The sequence below is a fragment of the Palaemon carinicauda genome, chromosome 40 (genome assembly GCF_036898095.1).
Source record: "Palaemon carinicauda isolate YSFRI2023 chromosome 40, ASM3689809v2, whole genome shotgun sequence".
Lineage (NCBI taxonomy): Eukaryota > Metazoa > Arthropoda > Malacostraca > Decapoda > Palaemonidae > Palaemon > Palaemon carinicauda.
Window position 1 is genome coordinate 36,291,287 of NC_090764.1, and position 22,518 is coordinate 36,313,804.

Here is a 22,518-nt window from a genome sequence, read left to right on the forward strand (position 1 = left end):
TGAACTATACATAACCAAGCACTCAATCAAATGTCTAATAAACTTTTCTGTATTATCTATTGCCAAGGAGCTAACTCTTCGTGAGTAAATGATTTCTTCTGCACGTATTTCAATATTTGTGTTGTTGGTATTTTTTTTTTTTTTTTAATACTTCTTGGTTAGATTTCCCTTTTCAAATATTTGAACTTATAAAAGTTTACTTTATCAATAAGATTTTTTATTCCTAAAGGATGATGATTATATTAATGAATAATAGTAATAGTCGTAGTATCAGCAGGTTCAAGTGAATGTCCTAGGGACTATACATTAACATCATAAAAGATGAAAACGAAAACATTCTATCCCACATTCTCCATCTCTCAAATGTAGAGATGACCTTCAGCAAAGGCAACCGAGCTAATCACCGTTGCCATTAGGAAAGAGGGAGAAAACTCCATTATTGTCCTCGTTTATGAATTATTGTCCTCATTATACAAATGAGGATAAATTAATGTCCTGGCGCAATCATTCCTTCTCTTTTCCATTTCAGAGCCAAGAGAGATGTTGGATTCCCTCGTAACAAATGCTAATTAGATATGAGGATGAAATGGCAACTCTTGTATATGTGTATATTACTTTTGGATTATTCGTGAACTTTTATCCTATGCCATGGAATTACTAGGATTGGGCATATATCTAATTAGAAGGGATTTGTTGGGTGTTCCTGTGGTGGTTGGTTCATGTATTTTGGTTAAAAGGAATTTATTATTATTATTATTATTTTTATCATCATTATTATTATCCTTAATATTAATATTATTGTTATAATTATTGCTTGCTAAGCTACAACCCTTGTTGGGAAAGCAGGATGCTATAAGCCCAAGGGCTCCAACAGGGAAAATAGTCCAGTGAGGAAAGGAAATAAGGAAAGACTACAAGAGAAGTTTAAGACTAATAATAACATTAAAATAATCTTTCAAGCAAAAACTATAAAAGATTGAAAATAACAAGAGAATAAATGCAATAACTGAATAGAAAGTTATTATAATATAATAGTATATAAATTTTTAACACATGAATTAGCAGCAAAATGCATAATTAAGGTTTATGATCATGCAGTCAAATATGTGGCCTTTATGAATATATATACAAAAATATCTAAATGAAAGTTTCATCATTCTTATTATAGCTACTGTAAATTTTCAGATATTCCCTCCTTTTTTACCTTTATTGAATTCTGAGGTTTCCATAGAAAAATGACTTATACAATAACTTGGAAAGGTCATTATCTTGGTCATTTTCTACCAACATTGCCTTTGATCAAGACAAAATATGGAATTTTAATCGATCAATAAATCGAGAAAACATAGGGATTCATTAGGAATAGAATGAATCAGAAATCATTTGTTTGCTGAAAATCAACACTACAGTTGACTATCTATTTATAAGCAACAAGGACACTGGGCTAACTGAAGAGGTCAACGATATTTTTTAAAGAAACAAACAAAAACTCTTCTCTCTCTCTCTCTCTCTCTCTCTCTCTCTCTCTCTCTCTCTCTCTCTCTCTCTCTCTCTCTCTCCACACATTAAACGAATTCAAGAATAAGTTGGATAACCCCCTCATAAAAACTCTAAACATACTAATTTGCTCTACCCAAAATCAAATGGAGTATCCACGGACGGACTAAAATGTTTTTGAGGCGTTTCAAAATCCTTGTAACTCTCTCTCTCTCTCTCTCTCTCTCTCTCTCTCTCTCTCTCTCTCTCTCTCTCTCTCTCTCTCGGATGATGAAGGGGGCTCAGGTGCCGATGTGTCCGGCATTTCTGAGTGGCCATCCATCAAGTGGTGACCGGATTGAACGTTGCCTAACTCACCAATTTGACAAATAGCAGTAAGTGAAGGTGTTACGGCCATCGACATATAGGAAATACTAAACAAGAACATTGTAAATTATAGCTCCAGCAATGCGGTACTACGAAGCACTTTAAGCATACACTTGATTTGTTTCACATTTATAATACCTTTTCTAATAAAATAAAAAAATAGTTATAATGTAATGCAAATAAACATTCGAACTTCAAGACGAATCAAAATAACACTTGCAAAAGTGATATATTCTTGAGATATATATAATTTAATAAATAGAGGGAAAAGCTTATTGAATATCTATGCGTTGTAGCCTGTACTTATTTGTCGTAGTAGGATATTCATAACGTTGCTGTCAAATGTTTGTTTAAACAAAAAAATCAGTGTATATGACAACAGGCCAAAATTACTATCATATCCATCTATACAATGTTATAAACACTGAAAGAACGGCAATAACAACATATATATATATATATATATATATATATATATATATATATATATATATATATATAAATATATATATATATATATATATATATATATATATATATATAAATATATATAAATGTATATATATATATAAATATATATGTATAAATATATATATACATATATATATATATATATATATATATAGAGAGAGAGAGAGAGAGAGAGAGAGAGAGAGAGAGAGAGAGAGAGAGAGAGAGAGATTTCAATATCAAGTTTTGCTAAATTTTTTTTCCAGCATTCTATCCATTCTTGTTTTCTACCTTGGACTAAGCTAACGGGGTTAGACTGTAGAGTATTCCTAACATACTTTCATTTTAGGTAAGTCATCACTGCGCTTTTATCATGGGTCACGTGCGTGTATTTTAAAGTCTCAAGATACTGATGTGATTATCATAAGCATCGGCCATACTTAGAAACTACGACTTCTACAAGAAGAATGTCGCAATGACTCAGAAGTGTCTGTGCCATTCTATTTGCCTTCCCCCCATAAAAAGGCTTAATGACCGAAGCTCTCAAGACTAGGCTTATGATTTATGCATCCGTTTTGAGTTTCAATTATCTTCCTGAAATAATGACTAAACACAATTTCAATTGCTTTGTTGATGTAGATTGAGTTGGATTCATGCCAGCTGAATCTGTTACTTCTGAATCAGTCCCAAGACCTTCATTAATCTAAGTATTTATTTAGTGAATTTATCATGCGTTAATTTCTCTCAAGGGTTATTATATATATATATATACAGTATATATATATATATGTATATATATAGATATATATATACTGTATATATATATATATATATATATATATATATATATATATATGTATATATATATAGATATATATATACTGTATATATATATATATATATATATATATATATATATATATATATGTATATATATAGATATATATATACTGTATATATATATATATATATATATATATATATATATATATATATATACATATATATAAATTCATTACCATTACGAGGAAACATACATATTTAATTCAATTGTATTATCTGTAACATCATAATTTCACATACGAAGGTGAAAACAACAATTATTGTCATCAAGATGAAAACTGGGTCCTTTGTGTTGTAGGGGATTATGTGCCCGGCTTTTGTTATAGGCTTTTTAACGCCCATAAAATCAGCAATCACTTGAGGCCTACGGTCTCATTATATCCAGGATGCCGAGCTACATGGCAAAACACCATTATCTTGCCGAGTTCCTTGACCTCCAAAGGACCAAGTCCCCAAAAAGGGATGTGAAAAAAATATCCTCGAATGTTCTTGTCGCTGAAACCATCAAGTCCTGTACTATGTGGCCTTTCTGTATATACGCTTGATGAACCCATTCCTCCTTTTAATCACAGAATGTTTTATTTTAATCGTAAAAGACAGTTATTGCAACAGATTGCGGACCAAATAAAAATGCTAAGTGTCGCATAGGAAATAAGAATATGGATGTAGTAAAAGTGTGTATTTTTTCATTGTAATTTTGACAAGTATACAGATAACATAAAATTGGGAATTGTCAACATTTTCAGAGAATAGCACCTGTTTCCTAAAAATGTTCACGCATTACTTTTATAATATGAAAATGTTGTTACTATCTTCGGTGAATTGCAAGTATTCAGTATCAAAAGATGCCAGAGTCTGAATATTAAAGGCGAACAGAGACAGACTGGCAAAAGGTCGTTGTTTATATTAACCAGATTTTCCTTCAATGAGGAAGCCAGAGTTTTGTATTTTGAAAACCTTATCATAGACAGATTTGAACAACAAATTATCAAGATCACAATAACTAAGTAGTGGATTTATTTAAATGAAAAATTTAATGCCTACACCCTTGCTCACAATGAAGACACGCAAGAAACTATGATAATTACCAAAGACTTCAAGGAAGAAAAAACAAAAAAGTCATTACTTTTCAGCTAAGGATGGGTGGTTTGGGGAGCCTATATGTCTACCTGCTGAGTCATCAGCAGTTATTGCCTGACCCTCACTAGTCCTAGTTTGGGTGGAGAGGGGTCTCGGGCGCTTATCATATGTATATATGGAGTCACTAGGCCATTCTCCTGGTAGCTAAGGCATTGTCACTTTCCCTTGCCTTTGCCATTCATGAGTAGCCTTTAATACCTTTAAAGAACATATGACCAATATTATATGTATCCTAAAAGGCCAGTGGGAATGGTGAATCATCATCATCATCATCATTATTATTATTATTATTATTATTATTATTATTATTATTATTATTACTTGCTAAGGTACAGCCCTAGTTGGAAAAGCAGGATGCTATAAGCCCAAGGGCTCCAACAGGGAAAATAGCCCAGCGGGGAAAGGAAATAAGGAAAAACTACAAAACTGTATGAACAATAAATCTTTCCTTTTTAAACTATAAAAACTTGAAAATAACGAAGGAGTGAACAGCATCACAGAACTAGAAATCCCATCTTCAGTACCTTATTGTTACCTAAACCAAAACCTGGAGAGAAACGGCTTAAGATAGGAGTCATATTCTTCCAGACATAGTCAAGATTCGATCAAGCCGTAACACCAAAAGCTATAAAAATGTTCCCCCCAATCAACATATATCAAGAGGCAGACATTGCTCAATAATGCAACAACTTTTCCATGAATAAGATGACAAATGATTGTCCATTAGATAAGACCAAAGAAAAAAACGGCAGACACGCGGATATCCTTAAAACAATACCTATGATTTAAAAGGACTTAATTAGCTAGCAAAATCCTTGATAACAAAGAACTGAAAAAAAAAAAAAAGTATAATAACGAGGCACGGAACACGTACTCCCACATTAACACACAAAATGTTCAATTGGGAATGCAGTCCACTTCCCCTATTGCAAGTACTTATCTACTACATCCCAGGACCTTAAACAAAATAAATAGAAAACCAGAAAAATCGGACAGTTTAGATTTTCTTCCTGGGGTAATTCAAATATTAAACTAAATATGAAAATTGGATCTCACAAGCTCAAAGTATGACTTATGCATTAAGTCAACAATACCATAACTTTATCAAAACAACAACTCTAAATAAAGTAATAATTCTAGGTAATTTATATTTTTCTTAGTCTTGCTTGTTTGCCTTTACTTCTGGTTTCTTTCAGCTTTGCTTAAATTAATACTTTATCAACATATAGTTAAAATGAACACATGCAATACATGTGATGCGCAAAACTATTCAAAAAGATTAACACGCAATTAAAGAATTGCAAAAGCGGCTCCCTGTCTGTCTCAACATTTTGCACCGGTTAAGATGACCTTCAACAAAGGCAATCAAGTTAATCCCAGGTGCCATTAGGGAACAAGAAGAAATTTCCATCATTGTCCTCATTATACAAATGAGGCCAAATTGTTATCCAGATGTAACAGTTTCTTCACTTTTTAATATCAGAGTTGGAAGGGAATGTTAATTGTAGCAAATGATAATTACATATGAAGGAAATGGCAGTTTGCTAAATGTGTGTAAAATATTTCTTTTTTATCTATATTTTCCTCGTCAGAATATAACGTGGAAAACAGGCGGTTCCATTATAAGAGTTTTCGTTCATTACTGATGGTGAAATCTATTTGCCCAGAAGTAACTTAAATGTATCCATGAAAAAGAAAATCCTGCTTTAAAATTTCACATAATTAAATTGAAATTACCCGGTTATCATTTATGGTTAACTACAATGAATATTAATTTATATAGAAATAATTTGAGTAAATGCGCATTAATTACCATATCGGCGGTACACTATATGAGATGTCACACATGCTTTCAAGACATCACCGGTGAAAGTTAGATAAAACTGCTTAATGACATGAACAGAGGATGAATCACTGTAGGGCGCAGACGACGAAGGCAAAGCCGATTGACCTGATTCATACAGTGAGACTTAGTATCAGTCATGCAAGTCCAATTATACTTTACACGATGATATGGTGATCTTTTACGGGTGATATTAAATGTGATCTTCTAAAATCCTTATACTGGTTTTATAATATTTCAGTTACTGATTTTTTTTTTTCAAAATATAAAAACAATTAAACTGCAACAGTTTTATCGGCGTAAATGACCTTCGATGTCAGGATGCAAGAGAACTTCAAATCATTCATTCATTCATTGCTTAATACCCTGGTAAATAGAATATCAAATATAGGGCGACATTTTCAGTAAAATCTTAGGATAACTTTTTGTAACTGGCTTAAAGGACGACTATCCCCCCCCCCTTTTTTTTTTTTGATGGTTCAACTGACATATCTGCCTAATTATCAAGTTATCTCCTGAAACCAATTATACCTAAAATATAAAGATACCCTGAAACTTATAGAACCTAAGATGAAACCAATTTTCTATTTCAAAGGTATTTGTAAAGGGAATTAAAATAATTACTTTATAAATAGATTACTTATTTCGTTTTCAATATGCGATATTGGCAGCGTATCATATTTGAAGCCAATAAATAATATAACGTTTCCACTGACAAAAATCTATTCGCTTTTAATTAAGCTAGGAAGTTCCGCGTCTTTAAAAATGACAAAACTAAGATTGCCAAGTCTCTCTCTCTCTCTCTCTCTCTCTCTCTCTCTCTCTCTCTCTCTCAATAGACTTCACATAATTAAATTGAAATTAACCAGATATCAGTTACGGTTAACTACAATGGCTATTAATTCATAAGGAAATATTTTGAATAAAAATGTATCAATTAATATATCAGCGGCAGACTATATGAGATGACACCCACACTTTCAAAACATCACCGGTGAAAGTTGTATAAAACTGTAGTACGTTTAACGTAATGGCATGCACAGAGGACGAAGCCAAAGCCGATTCACCTGATTCAGACAAGGAGACTTAGTATGTGTCTTGCAAGTCCAATACCTCACACGATGAAGTTGAGTGATTTTTACTGGTGATATCAAATGTGATAATGTAAGATGCTTATACTGGTTTTATAAGATTTCAGTTACGGATTTCAGTTCAAAATATAAAAACAATTAAACTACAACACTTGCTTAATACCGTGGTAAATCAAATATTAAATATAGGGTAACATTTTCAGTAAAATCTTGAGATAAATCTTTTTGTATCTGGCTTAAAGGACGACTTTCGCCAACCTCCCCCCCCCCCTCCGTTTTGATGATTCAATTGACATATCTGCCTAAATATAAAGTTATCTCCTGAAACTAATTATACCTAAAATATAAAGATACCTTGAAACAAATAAAAAATAGGATGAAACCAATTTTCTATTTCAAAGGTATTTGTAAAGGAAATTAAAATAATTACTTTATAAATGGATTACTTATTTCGTTTTCAATATGTGATATTGGCAACGTATATTTGAAGCCAATAAATAATATAACGTTTCCACTGAAAAAAATCTATTCGCTTTTAATTAAGCTAGGAAGTTCCGCATGTCTTTAAAAATGACAAAACTAAGAAGATTGCCAAGTCTCTCTCTCTCTCTCTCTCTCTCTCTCTCTCTCTCTCTCTCCTCGATGGGAAGAGTGAATTTCAGCAAAAACACTCTAACTGATGGACTTTGCCATTAGAAAAAAGGAGAAAACATTATTGTCCTCATTATGCAAATGACGATATATTGATACCCAAGCGTAAACATCCTTTCTTTTTTCCATTTGAGAGCCATAAGAGATCTCGCCTTCCCTCTCAACAATGACAATTAGATAAGAAACGAATGGCAACAGCTGTGCATTTGTAAAATCCTTCTGTTAATTTTGTTTTCATTCTATTATTCCTTAACTCATTAAATAACAAGCGATGATAGATAGTTTTATTATAATAAGTCGTTTTTCTCTTCGATACAAAAACTTTTATCATATTAACCATATGGTGGAAGCAATTATTTTATCAAATAATAAAATTTCATTGAAGATATTCGAAATGCAAATGGTTTATGATTTGAAATAGTAATCTAGAGAAAAATGCGTATTATTTAACTTAACAGGAATGCTTATAATTAAATATTCATAAAGATTTCTATAAAAAAACTAGCATGAAAAATTATTAGGGATAAAAAATAAACAAAATACATAGTTTATGATAACACAGATAAGTAGGCCTTCACGAAACTAATTAGATTTCTAACATAAAAATATCTCATTTCGCTTAAACTCAAATTACCAAAACTGATAATTCACCAATAAGGATTTTAAAAGAACGTCTATGAAAGTGACTATACAAAAGGGGCACATATAATAAAATTCTAAAGCAGTTAGTTCGAGATAATCCTTTCTTCAATTCAATCCCAATTTGATTATTCGATAGAACCCAGTTTGTAGTTAACACTCACATGTATATTACATTCTTAAATGAATGTTCTATGCTGTAAGCCAACTACACCTACTTCATCGTTCACGAGAGATTTTGCTTTTTATCTGAAGATGAAAGTAGACATACATAGCATTACAACACTGATCATTTAAAATAAAATTCAATTTGTCTGTTAATTTGATTTTGTCCTAATTTTTCTTTCACGGCCGGTAAAAAATAGCGTTCCAAGTATGAGGTATAAGAAACACGAATCTAAACAGTTTATGAAACGTACACGATTACAAAGTTTAGCTTTGTGTAAAGATACATTGGAGGTGTGTACTCTCTCTCTCTCTCTCTCTCTCTCTCTCTCTCTCTCTCTCTCTCTCTCTCTCTCTCTCTCTCTCTCTCTCTCTCTCTCCTTAAGATAATGAATACTATCACAGAAAAAGGCACTCAATATTGCTTTCATAAAATATCAATTTCATTTAGGGTCATCAAAAATTCATCTCAAGCAGTCTTGCTCAAATAAAACTGCAAATGATTTTTAACTAAAAAAAAAAAAAACATTAATGATAAAAACGCAAATTAAATAAATGAAATCTCATTTGCAACCTTCGATGCAGCCGAGTGAACTTTGAAAATCCCTTTCTGGTTCCTTGGAATAGGAATCGTTTGATGTATCATGGGAACGAAATTAGGTCTTTTTGTGTTGTTTAATCATAAGGAAAGATTTCTCTTTCATTTCAAGATATTTTGTTTGACTTACTCGCAGTATTTATTCTTCCTTGAATCGATTCAAAAAATTGATCGCTGTACGAATTTTCTCTGTATGGTAGAGTTAGGATGTCTTTTTAACTTTTTAATTCATCTATATGCATAAAATTGCACTACTTATTTCCACTAAATGAAGCTTTTTCTGTCATGCATAAAAGGAGAACTCTCTCTCTCTCTCTCTCTCTCTCTCTCTCTCTCTCTCTCTCTCTCTCTCTCTCTCTCTCTCTCTCTCTCTCTCTCGTCCATGACCTATTAAGTTAATGACTAAAGTCAGACAAATTCATATTGAATATTTCTCATACATAATTCCTTTAATTTTGTGTCATCAATCATTAACCTCATATATAGAACGCCAAATGGACCAGGTAACTGATGAAGATATAGATCTCATTTGAAACCTTATTCGATGTAGCCGAAAGAGAATCAGTCGTTGTAACGAGGAAAGATATCAGATTTTTTAGACGTTTGAACACAAGGAAATATTTTAAATTCATTTAGGAAGTTTTACCTTTTTTAACCATGTTTATTCTTCCGTGAATGCATTCCATTTGATCAGTCAATAAATTGTTGTATGCCAATGGTTTCTATAATATTATAATGTTTAGTACAATTTTATATACCCATATTTTTTTTCTACAATTTTCTGCACAAAGGGTAACCTTCACAATTTTAAAAGGTTAAACCAATGATTGCGAAAGACATCATTATATGCGAGACAGCAAATTTATTAATTTTATCTAATGCCACACTCCAATTACAAAATTCTAAACAATTAAATGTAATCTATGTGTACTTTCGGGAAATTCTGGACACTTCCTGGGTCCCTTAATCAATCTCCCCGACAAAATTGTTTGAAAATAAAAATAACCAAAAACTGAGCTAAAATAAGAAATTATTTTTTATTTTGTCTGTGTGTGTGTGTTTAGCATATGTAACATCAACTGTATGTTAAAACTTTGATGATAATCAACATAAGAGCCACTTGAAATTTATTCAGAAAGAAAATTCTAATTTCATTTTCCATTTTCTTAGTGAAAAATCATTTCACCCTACACTAAAGGTTAAAGGTGACTGGTTTCAGTTCCAGTTCCATCAGAATAGATGTTCACCAGAACGTCAGCCGGGCAAGCCCAACCCCCCACTGTGGTGACCTACCACAGCAGTAGCCTCCCCAGTAAACAGCTTAAACTCACGGTCCTGGGCGGAGATTGATCTCTTGCCATGCGAATGCTATTACTAATAATTGTTTCATTGTTATCCCAAGGCAACTCTCTCTCTCTCTCTCTCTCTCTCTCTCTCTCTCTCTCTCTCTCTCTCTCTCATGTATGGCTATTTCTGACATAATGTGTTCTTGAAAGAAATGCATAAGGCACTCTTCTTCACCTAACTTAGTATGGGTGGCCATGACTAGTACAGATTTGCTGATCGAGGCGATACTCAAACCCTTTCACCACGTTAAGGTATCTCCACTCAGAAAGGGATATACTGTATTTTGCATATACATACATACATACATACATACATACATATATATATATATATATATACACATATATATATATATATATATATATATATATATTATATATATATATATATATATATATATATATATATATATATACTTTTTTCGCGGGGTAGGAGAATATATGTGCATGCATGCATATCTATCTATATATATATATATATATATATATATATATATATATATATATATATATATATATGCATGCACATATATTCTCCCACCCAGCGAAAAAAGTATATATATATATATATATATATATATATATATATATATATATATGTGTGTGTGTGTGTGTGTGTGTTACAAGAGAACTCTAACCAAGAGAAAGAAAAATACAAAATAGTGGCTCCGTATCTAAAATTGTTCAGAATATATAAATCAGCTGCTTTTGCGAAAACATGAACAATTGACATGATATAGCGGACTAATTAGCTAGAACATTTTTTTTTTTTTGCGTTTATTGGGCCTTTAGAACTCGCCTTCTTTTCTTTATTTTTCTGTAAAACACATTTCTCTCTTTCCTTATTCTATACCCCTCCCTTTTGCGTTCCTTTACTCTGGAAATTTCTCCTTTACTTCTCTCTTTTCCCTTCCTCTTTTTCTTTCATCTTCTTTTTCTCGATTCTTTTGTTCGCTCATTGCATTCTTCTCATCTTCTCTTTTTTCTCTTTCTCCCTTCGTTTTATCTTCTATTTTCTCTCTTTGTCTTTCTTTATTCTTTTATTCTCCTTTTTTGCGTATCTTTAGTTTCGCGTTCTCCTCCTTTTCTCTCTGTTTTTCTTCTTTCTTCTTTCGTTTTATCTTCTCTTTTTTCTCTTTGTCTTTCTTTATTCTTATATTCTCCTTTTTGCGTATCTTTAGTTTAGCATTATCCTCCTTTTCTCTCTGTTTTGCTTCTTTCTTCTTTCGTTTTATCTTCTCTTTTTTCTCTTTGTCTTCCTTTATTCTTTTATTCTCTCTTTTGCGTATCTTTAGTTTCGTATTCTCCTCCTTTTCTCTCTGTTTTTCTTCTTTTTTCTTTCGTTTTATCTTCTCTTTTTTCTCTTTGTCTTTCTTTATTCTTTTATTCTCTCTCTTGCGTAACTTTAGTTTCGCATTCTCCTCCTTTTCTCTCCGTTTTTCTTCTTTCTCCTTTCGTTTCATCTTCTCTTTTTCTCTTTGTCTTTCTTTATTCTTTCATTCCCTCTTTTGCGTAACTTTAGTTTCGCGTTCTCCTCCTTTTCTCTCTGTTTTTCTTCTTTCTCCTTTCGTTTTATCTTCTCTTTTTCTCTTTGTGTTTCTTTATTCTTTTATTCTCTCTTTTGCATATCTTTAGTTTCGCACTCTCCTCCTTTTCTCTCTGTTTTTCTTCTTTCTTCTTTCGTTTTATCTTCTCTTTTTTCTCTTTGTCTTTCTTTATTCTTTTATTCTCTCTTTTGCGTAACTCAAGTACCCAGTGTTTGAAGACTTCTTCAGATTCCTGACTCTGAAGACGCCAAGCTACTTTTGGTCTCCGGAGCTCTTTGCATCTCTGCAGATTCCGCGTAGGAAAAGCGATTGAAATAGTATGTGGAGGACATGAAGACTCCACAAGATTCTCCTTCTGGATTGGGTTTGAGGATCTTGTTTTCTTCTTGAGCCTTCGCACGGAAAATTCCGTTTTAGTCTTGTTAATATTCAAATGTCTTTAAATACATACATACACACACACACAGACACACACACACACACACACCAAAAATGAAAATTTTGAAGATATCTTCCACAAAAAAATCGTGAAAATGCCACGGAAAATAATCTTCCATAGAAATCAAACTTCAAGATTTCAGTTGTAGTCTCAAATGTTTTGCATCGGTTCGGAAGGCTTCAGGCTAAGTTCTGGAGACATGCTGCAGAATGTCTTCTTGAATCTTTTCTGTCTTTGAGCCGGATTTCCATTAAGGAATTCTTCCGAAGTGACAGCTTCAATTGTTTTTCCTACGCCATATCGCCCACGTCTCCAGTCAGGAGCTTGGAGCCTTTTGGAGTCTGGAAGTCTTCCAAAGCCTTTTGGAGTCGTGACGTCTTCAAAAGCCTTCTGGAGTCAGGAAGTATTTGAAAGCGTTCTGGAGTCAGGAAGTCTTCAAAAGCCTTCTGGAGTCGAAAAGTCTTCAAACTCCGATCCCATCGCAAATCGTCGTTTCTAGAAACATTGCTACGTCACACCGAATCTACCGTATCTTAAAATGGAAAACTTTTGCAATTATTGTGTTTTGTACGGGAAAGCGTTTGCCTTCTCCCGTGAGACAAACACTTATTTGTTATGGATGTTGGGGTATTTCATGTTATCGAACGTACTTTTGCTGTTGCTGTTCATTTCGCTCATCAAAACAACCAGAGAGGATCTCTTGACGAAAGTCAATCGAGACAAAACGAGAGGACGCTTCACAAAGAAATCTAACACGGCACAAAACACCTACGGTTTCTCGACAAACGAAGAGGATTTGCAGGAAACTAATCTGGACGTAGATAATCTGTTGTCTGAGAATGATGGTATGAGTCAATTTTATTCTGAGGCTTTTACCAAATGCAGGATCGAAACGGAAAGTTTACATGGTGATAGAAAAGTAATTTGGAAGACCGAGAGAGAAGGTAGGAATGACAAAGGAGAACTTTATTTTAAAGGAAACGTAAGACTATCAGACGCTAGAAATATTGAAAAAATAGATTTACTGGCAAGTCAAATAAGCGTCCTTAAATGCGAAATTGAACTTCTCCAGAAACAACAAGAGGAGGTAAAAAGAGAAAACATAGAAAACAGGGAAAGGATACAAGCTTTAGAAGCTCAGCTGATTAAGGAAAGGAAGACTCACAGGGTGGCATTGATGGGGATGCAAGAAAAAGAAAAGGAGATAAGAATGAGGACGGAAAGAAAGGGAGAGGAGGAAAAAACAGAAAAAGAAGAGATAAAAATTATGAAGAAAAGAAAAAGGAGAAGAGATAAATATAGCAAAGAAGAAAGCGCAAGTTGGGGGGAACGCTTTTGGGAAAGTTTAATATTATATTTGATGTGGAAGCATCAACTAATGAAGACAACGGTGGAAAAATGTGAAAGATTATTGAGTAAGTTCGAAAAGGAAATTAATATTGAGGAAAAGAGCGAAAGGAAGGAAAATTTGAGGTTACAGGAAAGCAAAAGAGAGTTGAAAGAAAATGAGCAAAGAACCGGGGGAAAAGGAAAGAAAGAAGACAAAGAGAGAGTTAAGGAGGAGAAAAGGAGGAGGAAAGAATTGGAAAAATATGAGAAAATATTAGATAAGGTGGCAAAGATGAGGAAAAGAGCAGAGGAAATAAAGATCCGACAAATTATAGATCTACTGAATTTTTTAAATAAAAACTCATATGGGTTGGACATAATATTATTCCCTTTTAAATATTTTTTGTTGCCGAAGTTTTTAAGGGAAAAGAGGATGATACACAAGATGGAGAAAATTATGAGGACGACAAAAGCCGAGAAAAAAATATATAAAAAACTGGAAAAGAATCTGAAAATTTTGGAGGAGATGAGACTGAAGGAAATTGAAAGGGAGAGGAGAGACAAGATGAAGGAAAGGGAGGAAGAAAGGCATAGCAAAAAGGAGGAGGATATCAATGTAAGGCCAGAGGAAGGGGAATTTGAAATGATTGAAATAAGGAAAGAAAAGGAGAGTCGAAAGAAGATACGAATAAGGGATGCAAAGAAGAGAGAGGAGAAAGAAAGAGAAAAGGAGATAAGATTGACGAAGGAAAGGAAGAAAAAGAGAAGAATGAAGGAAATATTAAAAGATATAGGAAGAAAGAAGAAAAATAAAAAAATGAAGAGGAGGAAGGTGGCAATATGCGAAAGTCTATTGCACTTGTTGGAAAGGAAAATTAATCAAAATTTGAAGTTAGAGGAAGACAAAAGGGAGTGGAAAGAGACAGGGCCAAAAATGGAGGGAAAGGGGAAGAAAGAAGGGAAGAAAAAGATAAAGAGAGTTAAGGAGGAGAAAAGAAGGAGGAAAGAATTGGAGAAATATCAGAAAATGTTAGATAAGGTGGTAAAAATAGAGAAAAAAGTCGAAGAAAGGAAAGTGCAGCAGATGATAGATCTAATAGATTCAAATAAAAACCCATCTCGTTGGAATGTAATATTATTCCTTTTTAAATGTTTCTTGTTGTCGGATTTCATAAAAAGAAAGATGATTAAGCGTAAGAGGGAAAAAAAGATGAGGACGACGAAAGACGCGGAAAAATTATTTAAAAAAAGGGAAAAGAATTTGAAAAATTTGAAGATGAGATTGAAGAAAATTGTAAGGGAGAGGGAAGAGAAAAAGAAAAGAGAGGAGTTGAAAGAAAGGAAGGAGGAAGAAAGGCATAGTGAAAAGGGAAATTATATCAATGTAAGGCCAGAAGAAGGCAAAAATGAAATGAGTGAAATAGGGAAAGAGAAAGAGAGAAAAGAGAAGATAAGAATGAGGGATGCAACGGAGAGAGAGGAGAAAAAGAGAGAAAAAGAGAAGATAAGAATGAGGAAAGAAAGGATGAAAGAAGAGAAAATGAGATTAAAGGAGGAAAAGTCAACTGCCAAAGAAAAGGAGAAGAGAGAAAATGAAAGAAATGCAAAGTTTAAGGAACGAAAAAAAAAGAGAGAGAAAGAGAAACAAAAGATGAAAGAAATTGAAAAAGTAAAGAAAGAAAAACAAAAGATGAAAGAAATTGAAAAAGTAAAAAAAGAAAACAAAAGATGAAAGAAATTGAAAAAGTAAAGAAAGAAAAACAAAAGATAGTGGAAGAAAAAAAGAAAGAAAAGAAGAAAAAGGCGAGGTTGAAAGAACTCGAAAAGCAGAAAAAAGAGAAACAAAAGAAACTGAAAGAAAAAAAGAGAGAAAAGGAGAAAAATGCGAGGTTGAAAGAGCTCGAAAAAGAGAAGAAAAAGAAAAAGAAACAAAAGATGAAAGAAATTAAAAAAGAGAAGAAAGAAAAGCAAAAGAAAGAGAAAGAAAAGAAGAAAGAAAAGGAGAAAAAGGCAAGGTTTAGGGAACTAGAAAAAAAGAAGAAAGAGAAAGCAAAACAAAAGAAACTGAAAGAAAAAATGAGAGAAAGGGAGAAAAATGCGAGGTTGAAAGAACTCGAAAAGCAGAAAAAAGAGAAACAAAAGATAGTGAAAGATAAGAAAAAAGAAAATGAGTAAAATGCAAGGTTGAAAGAACTCGAAAAAAGAAGAAAGAGAAACTAAAGATACGGAAAAAAAAGAGAAAATGAGAAAAATATGAGGTTGAAAGGAATTTAAAAAGAGAATAAAAACAAAGAGAAAGAGAAACAAAAGATACTGAAAGAAAAAGAGAAAGGGAGAAAAATGCGAGGTTTAAAGAACTCAAAAAAGGGAAGAAAAAGAAAGAGAAAAAAATAAAAGATACTGAAAGAATAGAGAGAGAAAAGGAGAAAAATACAAGGTTGAAGAAACTCGAAAAAGAAAAGAAAAAAAAAGAGAAAGGAAAGATAGTGGAAGAAAAGAAAAAAGAAAATGCGATAAATGCGAGGTTGAAAGAAGTTGAAAAAGAGGAGAGAGATAAAGAAACAAAAGATACTGAAAGAAACTGAAAATGAGAAGAAGGAAAATATAGTGGTAGAAAAGAAAAAAGGAGAAAAAAACGAGGTTTAAAGTACTCAAAAAAGAGAATTAAGAGAATGAGAAAGAAGACAGTGGAAGAATATGAAGAAAGAAGAGAAAAAAAGGCGGGGTTTAAAGAACTTGAAAAGGAGACGAGGGATGTTTAGAATAACTGCCCACCTCGATGGATTTGTGGCTAAACCCCTCAGCTTAAGGGGTGCTTGGACTAACTGAAAAGGGTGGCTCTGCAGAGGGAAGGAACCTAGCTGATTCTAGTATGCTATGTACCTTGATGGGGTGTACAGGGCCTTTGTCAAGTGTACAATATGGTCGGATATCTAGATCTATTCTTTCGGATACCAACCTTCGGGTGGTTCTGGGGGAATAATCTAGAAGATCGGCTCTGCAGAGGGATGAAGCTGGGATTCTTCTAGTAACCAGACTAGTTCTTGGAGGTTGGGCCAAAACCCTATTACTGTGGAAAAAAGCTGCATCATCTTTTTGGGGGTGGCATTTATAGTTATGTGAAGAGCTTCTTCTTCTTTGGCTACATCTTTTCCCACTTCCATGTGGGATCGATGTTTCTGGTCAGCTTTCTGCATCTACCTCTGTCCCACACCTCATCACCAGTTAATCCCTTTGATCGAAGGTCATTGATACAGTCCACCCACCTTTGCTTTGGTCTCCCTCACCTTCTCGTTCCCTGTACCTCCATTTCCATTACTCTCCTCCCAATATACGGTTCATCTCTTCTCATGAAATGACCGTACCAACTCAGTCTACTTTCTTGGATCTCATCTGATAGTTTTCGAACTCCTGTGGTACCCCTAATTACTTCAGTCCGTATCTTATCTCTTCTTGTCACTCCACACATACATCTCAACATTCTCATCTCTGCCCCATCATCTTCTTCTCTTCTGTCTTATTTATTGCTCACGTCTCTGCTCCAAACATCATTGCCGGCCTCACAACTGTCCTGTGTACTTTACCTTCCAACTTTACCCCTATTTTCCTGTCGCATAGTACTCCAAGCACTTTTTTCCAATTCTTCCATCCTACTTGTATTCCGTGGTTTATTTCTGGCCCAAGATCACCATCCTCTGCAACTGTTGATCCTAAATACCTAATATTCTCAACTCTTTTCTATCTCTCTCCTTGTAAACTAACTTCCCCATTCTCGCCATTTTTCAATCTCAAATACTCTGTCTTTTTCCTGCTGATCTTCAATCCTCTATTTTCCATTTCTCTTCTCCACTCCTCCAGTTTCTCTTCTACTACCTCTCGCCTAGTGCTACACAGTATAACATCATCAGCAAAAAGCATACACCAAGAAGACAGATCTCTAATACCTTGTGTTACTACAGCCATGAGAAGAGATGAACAGTATATTGGGAGGAGAGTGATGGAAATGGAGGTACAGGGAACAAGAAGGAGAGGGAGACCAAAGCGAAGGTGGGTGGACTGTATCAAGGATGACCTTCGATCAAAGGGATTAACCAGTGATGAGGTATGGGACAGAGGTAGATGGAGAAAGCTGACCAGAAACATCGACCCCACATAGAAGTGGGAAAAGATGTTAACAAAGAAGAAGAAGAAGTTTGAGAATAAGAGGCCTTAGGATGATTGTTAGCCTAACTGCTCAACTTAAAGGATGTTTGGCTTTGCAGAGGGAAGGAACCTAGCTGATTCTAGTATGCTCTGTACCTTGATGGGGTGTACAGGGCCTTAGTCAAGTGTAAAACGTGGTCGGATATCTAGATCTATTCTTTCGGATACCAACCTTCGGGTGGTTCTGGGGGAATAATCTAGAAGACCGGCTCTGCAGAGGGATGAAGCTGGGATTCTTCTAGTATGCAGACTAGTTCTTGGAGGTTGGGCCAAAACCATATTACTGGGGAAAAAAGCTGCATCATCATTTTGAGGGTGGTATTTATAGTTATGTGAAGAGCTTCTTCTTCTTCTTTGTCTACATCTTTTCCCACTTCTATGTGGGATCGATGTTTCTGGTTAGCTTTCTCCATCTACCTTTGTCCCACACCTCATCACCAGTTAATCCCTTTGATCGAAGGTCATCATTGATACAGTCCACCCAACTTCGCTTTGGTCTCCCTTGCCTTCTCGTTCCCTGTACCTCCATTTCCATTACTCTCCTCCCAATATACTGTTCATCTCTTCTCATGAAATGACCGTACCACCTCAGTCTACTTTCTTGGATCTCATCTGATAGTTTTCTAACTTCTGTGGTACCCCTAATTACTTTAGTCCATATCTTATCTCTTCTTGTCACCCCACACATCCATCTCAACATTCTCATCTCTGCCACATCCATCCTCTTCTCTTCTGTCTTCTTTATTGCCCACATCTCTGCTCCAAACATCATTGCCGGTCTCACAACTGTCCTGTGTACTTTAACTTTCAACTTAACCCCTATTTTTCTGTCGCATAGTACTCCACACACTTTTTTCCAATTCTTCCATCCTGGCCTTAGGACGATTGTTAGCCCGACTGCTCAACTTGAAGGATGTTTAGCTTTGCAGAGGGAAGGACCTGGCTGATTCTAGTATGCTATGTATCTTGATGGGGTGTACAGGGCCTTTGTCAAGTGTACAATATGGTCGGATATCTAGATCTATTTTTTCAGATACCAACCTTCGGGTGGTTCTGGGGGGAATAATCTAGATGTCCAGCTCTGCAGAGGGATGAAGCTGGGATTTTTCTAGTATGCAGACTAGTTCTTGGAGGTTGGGCCAAAACCATATTACTGGGGAAAAAAGCTGCATCATCTTTTTGAGGGTGGCATTTACAGTTAGGTGAAGAGCTTCTTCATCTTCTTCTTTGTCTACATCTTTTCCCACTTCTTTGTGGGGTCGATGTTTCTGGTCAGCTTTCTCCACCACTTCTGTGCCACACCTCATCACCAGTTAATCCCTTTGATTGCAGGTCATCCTTGATACAGTCCACCCACCTTCGCTTTGGTCTCCCTCACCTTCTCGTTCCCTGTACCTCCATTTCCATTACTCCCCTCCCAATATACTGATCATCTCTTCTCCTGACATAACCGTACCACCTCAGTCTACTTTCTTGGATCTCATCTGATAGTTTTCCAACTCCTGTGGTACCCCTAATTACCTCATTGCATATCTTATCTCTTCTTGTCGCCCCACACATCCATCTCAATATTTTCATCTCTGCCATATCCATCTTCTTCTCTTCTGTCTTCTTTATTGCCCACATCTCCGCTCCATACATCATTGCCGGTTTCACAACTGTCCTGTGTACTTTACCTTTCAATTTGACCCCTATTTTCCTGTCGCATAGTACTCCACGCACTTTTTTTCCAATTATTCCATCCTACTTGTATTCTGTGGTTTATTTCTGCCCCAAGATCACCATCCTCTGCAACTGTCGATATTAAATGCCTAAAATTTCATACTCTTTTCAATCTCCCTCCTTGTAAACTAACTTCCCCATTCTCGCCATTTTTCAATCTCAAATACTCTGTCTTTTTCCTGCAGATCTTCAAGTCTATATTTTCCATATCTCTTTTCCACTCCTCCAATTTCTCTTCTACTACCTCTCGCCTAGTGCTACACAGTATAACATCATCAGCAAAAAGCATACACCAAAAAGACAGATCTCTAATACCTTGTGTTACTACAGCCATGAGAAGAGATGAACAGTATATTGGGAGGAGAGTGATGGAAATGGAGGTACAGGGAACGAGAAGGAGAGGGAAACCAAAGCGAAGGTGGATGGACTGTATCAAGGATGACATTCGATCAAAGGAATTAACCGGTGATGAGGTGTGAGAGAGGTAGATGGAGAAAGCTGACCAGAAACATCAACCCCACATAGAAGTGGGAAAAGATGCAGACAAAGAAGAAGAAAAAAGAACTTGAAAAGAAGAAGGAAGAGAAAGAAATGAAAGATAATGGAAGAAAAGGAGAAAAATGCAGGATTTAAAAAACTTGAAAAGGAGAAGGGAGAGAAATAAAATAAAAGATAATGGAAGAAAAGTAGAAAGAAAAGGAGAAAATTGCCGGGTTTAAAGAACTTGAAAAGGAGAAGGCAGAGAAAGAAAAATATAATGGAAGAAAAGAAGAAAGAAAAGGAGAATAATGCAGGGTTTAAAGAACTTGAAAAGGAGAAGGAAGAGGAAAAAATTAAAGATAATGGAAGAAAAAAACAAAGAAAAAGAGAAAAAGGCAGGGTTTAAAGAACTTTAAAATGAGAAGGAAGAGAAATAAGATAAAAGATAATGGAAGAAAAGGAGAAAAATGCAGGGTTTAAGTAACTTGAAAAGGAGAAGGAAGAGAAAGAAATGAAAGATAATGGAAGAAAAGAAGAAAGAAAAAGAGAAAAATGAAGGAAGAAAAAGAGAAAAATGCAGGGTTTAAAGAACTTGAAAAGAGAAAGAAATAAAGAAATAAAAGATAATGGAAGAAAAGAAGAAAGAAAAAGAGAAAAATGCAGGGTTTAAAGAACTTGAAAAGGAGAAAGAAATAAAGAAATAAAAGATAATGGAAGAAAAGAAGAAAGAAAAAGAGAAAAATGCAGGGTTTAAAGAACTTGAAAAGGAGAAGGAAGAGAAAGAAATAAAAGATAATGGAAGAAGAGAAGAAAGCAAAGGAGAAAAATGCCGGGTTTAAAAAACTTGAAAAGTAGAAGGAAGAGAAAGAAATAAAAGATAATGGAAGAAAAAAAGAAAGCAAAGGAGAAAAATGCCGGGTTTAAAGAACTTGAAAAGGAGAAGGAAGAGAAAGAAATAAAAAATAATGGAAGAAAAGAAGAAAGCAAAGGAGAAAAATGCCGGGTTTAAAGAACTTGAAAAGGAGAAGGAAGAGAAAGAATAAAAGATAATGGAAAAAGAGAAGAAAGCAAAGGAGAAAAATGCCGGGTTTAAAGAACTTGAAAAGGAGAAGGAAGAGAAAGAAATAAAAGATAATGGAAGAAGAGAAGAAAGCAAAGGAGAAAAATGCCGGGTTTAAAGAACTTGAAAATGAGAAGGAAGAGAAAGAAAAAAAATTAGTAGAAGAAAAGAAGAAAGTAAAGGAGAAAAATGCCGGGTTTAAAAAACTTGAAAAGGAGAAGGAAGAAAAATAAAAAATAGAAGAAAAGAAGGAAGCAAAGGAGAAAAATGCCGGGTTTAAAGAACTTGAAAAGGAGAAGGAAGAGAAAGAAATAAAAGATAATAGAAGAAAAGAAGAAAGAAAATGAGAAAGATGCGTAGTTTAAAGAACTCGAAAAGAGAAGGAAGATAAAGAAAAAGATAATGGAAAAAGAAAAAAAAGAAGAAAACGAGAAAATTTCGGAGTTTAAAGAACTCGAAAAAGAGAAGGAAGAGAAACAGAAAGAAAAGATAATGGAAGAAAATGAAGAAAGAAAAGGAACTTTTTCATCTCTTTTTTCTTTCTTTTCCTTGACGACGAAGATTCCTCTTGTACAAGATCTCTCTCTCTCTCTCTCTCTCTCTCTCTCTCTCTCTCTCTCTCTCTCTCTCTCTCTCTCTCTCTCTCTCTCTCTCTCTCTAATTTCCTTAATGACGAAGATTCCTCTTGTACAGGATCTCTCTCTCTCTCTCTCTCTCTCTCTCTCTCTCTCTCTCTCTCTCTCTCTCTCTCTCTCTCTCTCTGCCAGCTAGGAGTACCAATTTCTTGTGGAGAAGATTGTTAAACTTATTACCAGCTTTCTTGTTACCTACTTGTTGCCAGCACATGCTCGATGACACGTATGGATGCACCTTAAGTTATCCACAATTTCAACTTCCTAGCCACTAAGGATTAACGTAACAAGTCTAATTAAAAAGACTCTGTACCTAGATCTAGTCAGTCTCAAGGAGAAAAGAATAGACGAGAACAGGACAACCCACAAGAGGACTAAACACGTCCATAATTACGCAAAGGTTTGGATTCAGGTTCTGGGAAATAACAACTAAGACAAACACAGATCGCACTATTGTGTACGTGTCCCTTAAAATAA

At 34.5% G+C, this 22,518-nt stretch overlaps 2 protein-coding genes across 2 annotated transcripts; one reads left to right on the forward strand and one right to left on the reverse strand.

Annotated features, from left to right (window-relative positions):
• Positions 1–11,669: 11,669 nt before the first annotated feature.
• Positions 11,670–12,092, reverse strand: LOC137631887 (uncharacterized). The gene has a single exon (XM_068363893.1). It carries the CDS (start codon positions 12,090–12,092, stop codon positions 11,670–11,672), a length of 423 nt encoding a protein of 140 aa, XP_068219994.1.
• A 1,142-nt stretch (positions 12,093–13,234) lies between these two features.
• Positions 13,235–16,119, forward strand: LOC137631888 (golgin subfamily A member 6-like protein 25). Its single transcript, XM_068363894.1, has 2 exons — positions 13,235–15,613; positions 15,712–16,119. Exons 1-2 carry the CDS (start codon positions 13,235–13,237, stop codon positions 16,117–16,119), a joined length of 2,787 nt encoding a protein of 928 aa, XP_068219995.1.
• The last annotated feature ends 6,399 nt before the right edge of the window (positions 16,120–22,518 follow it).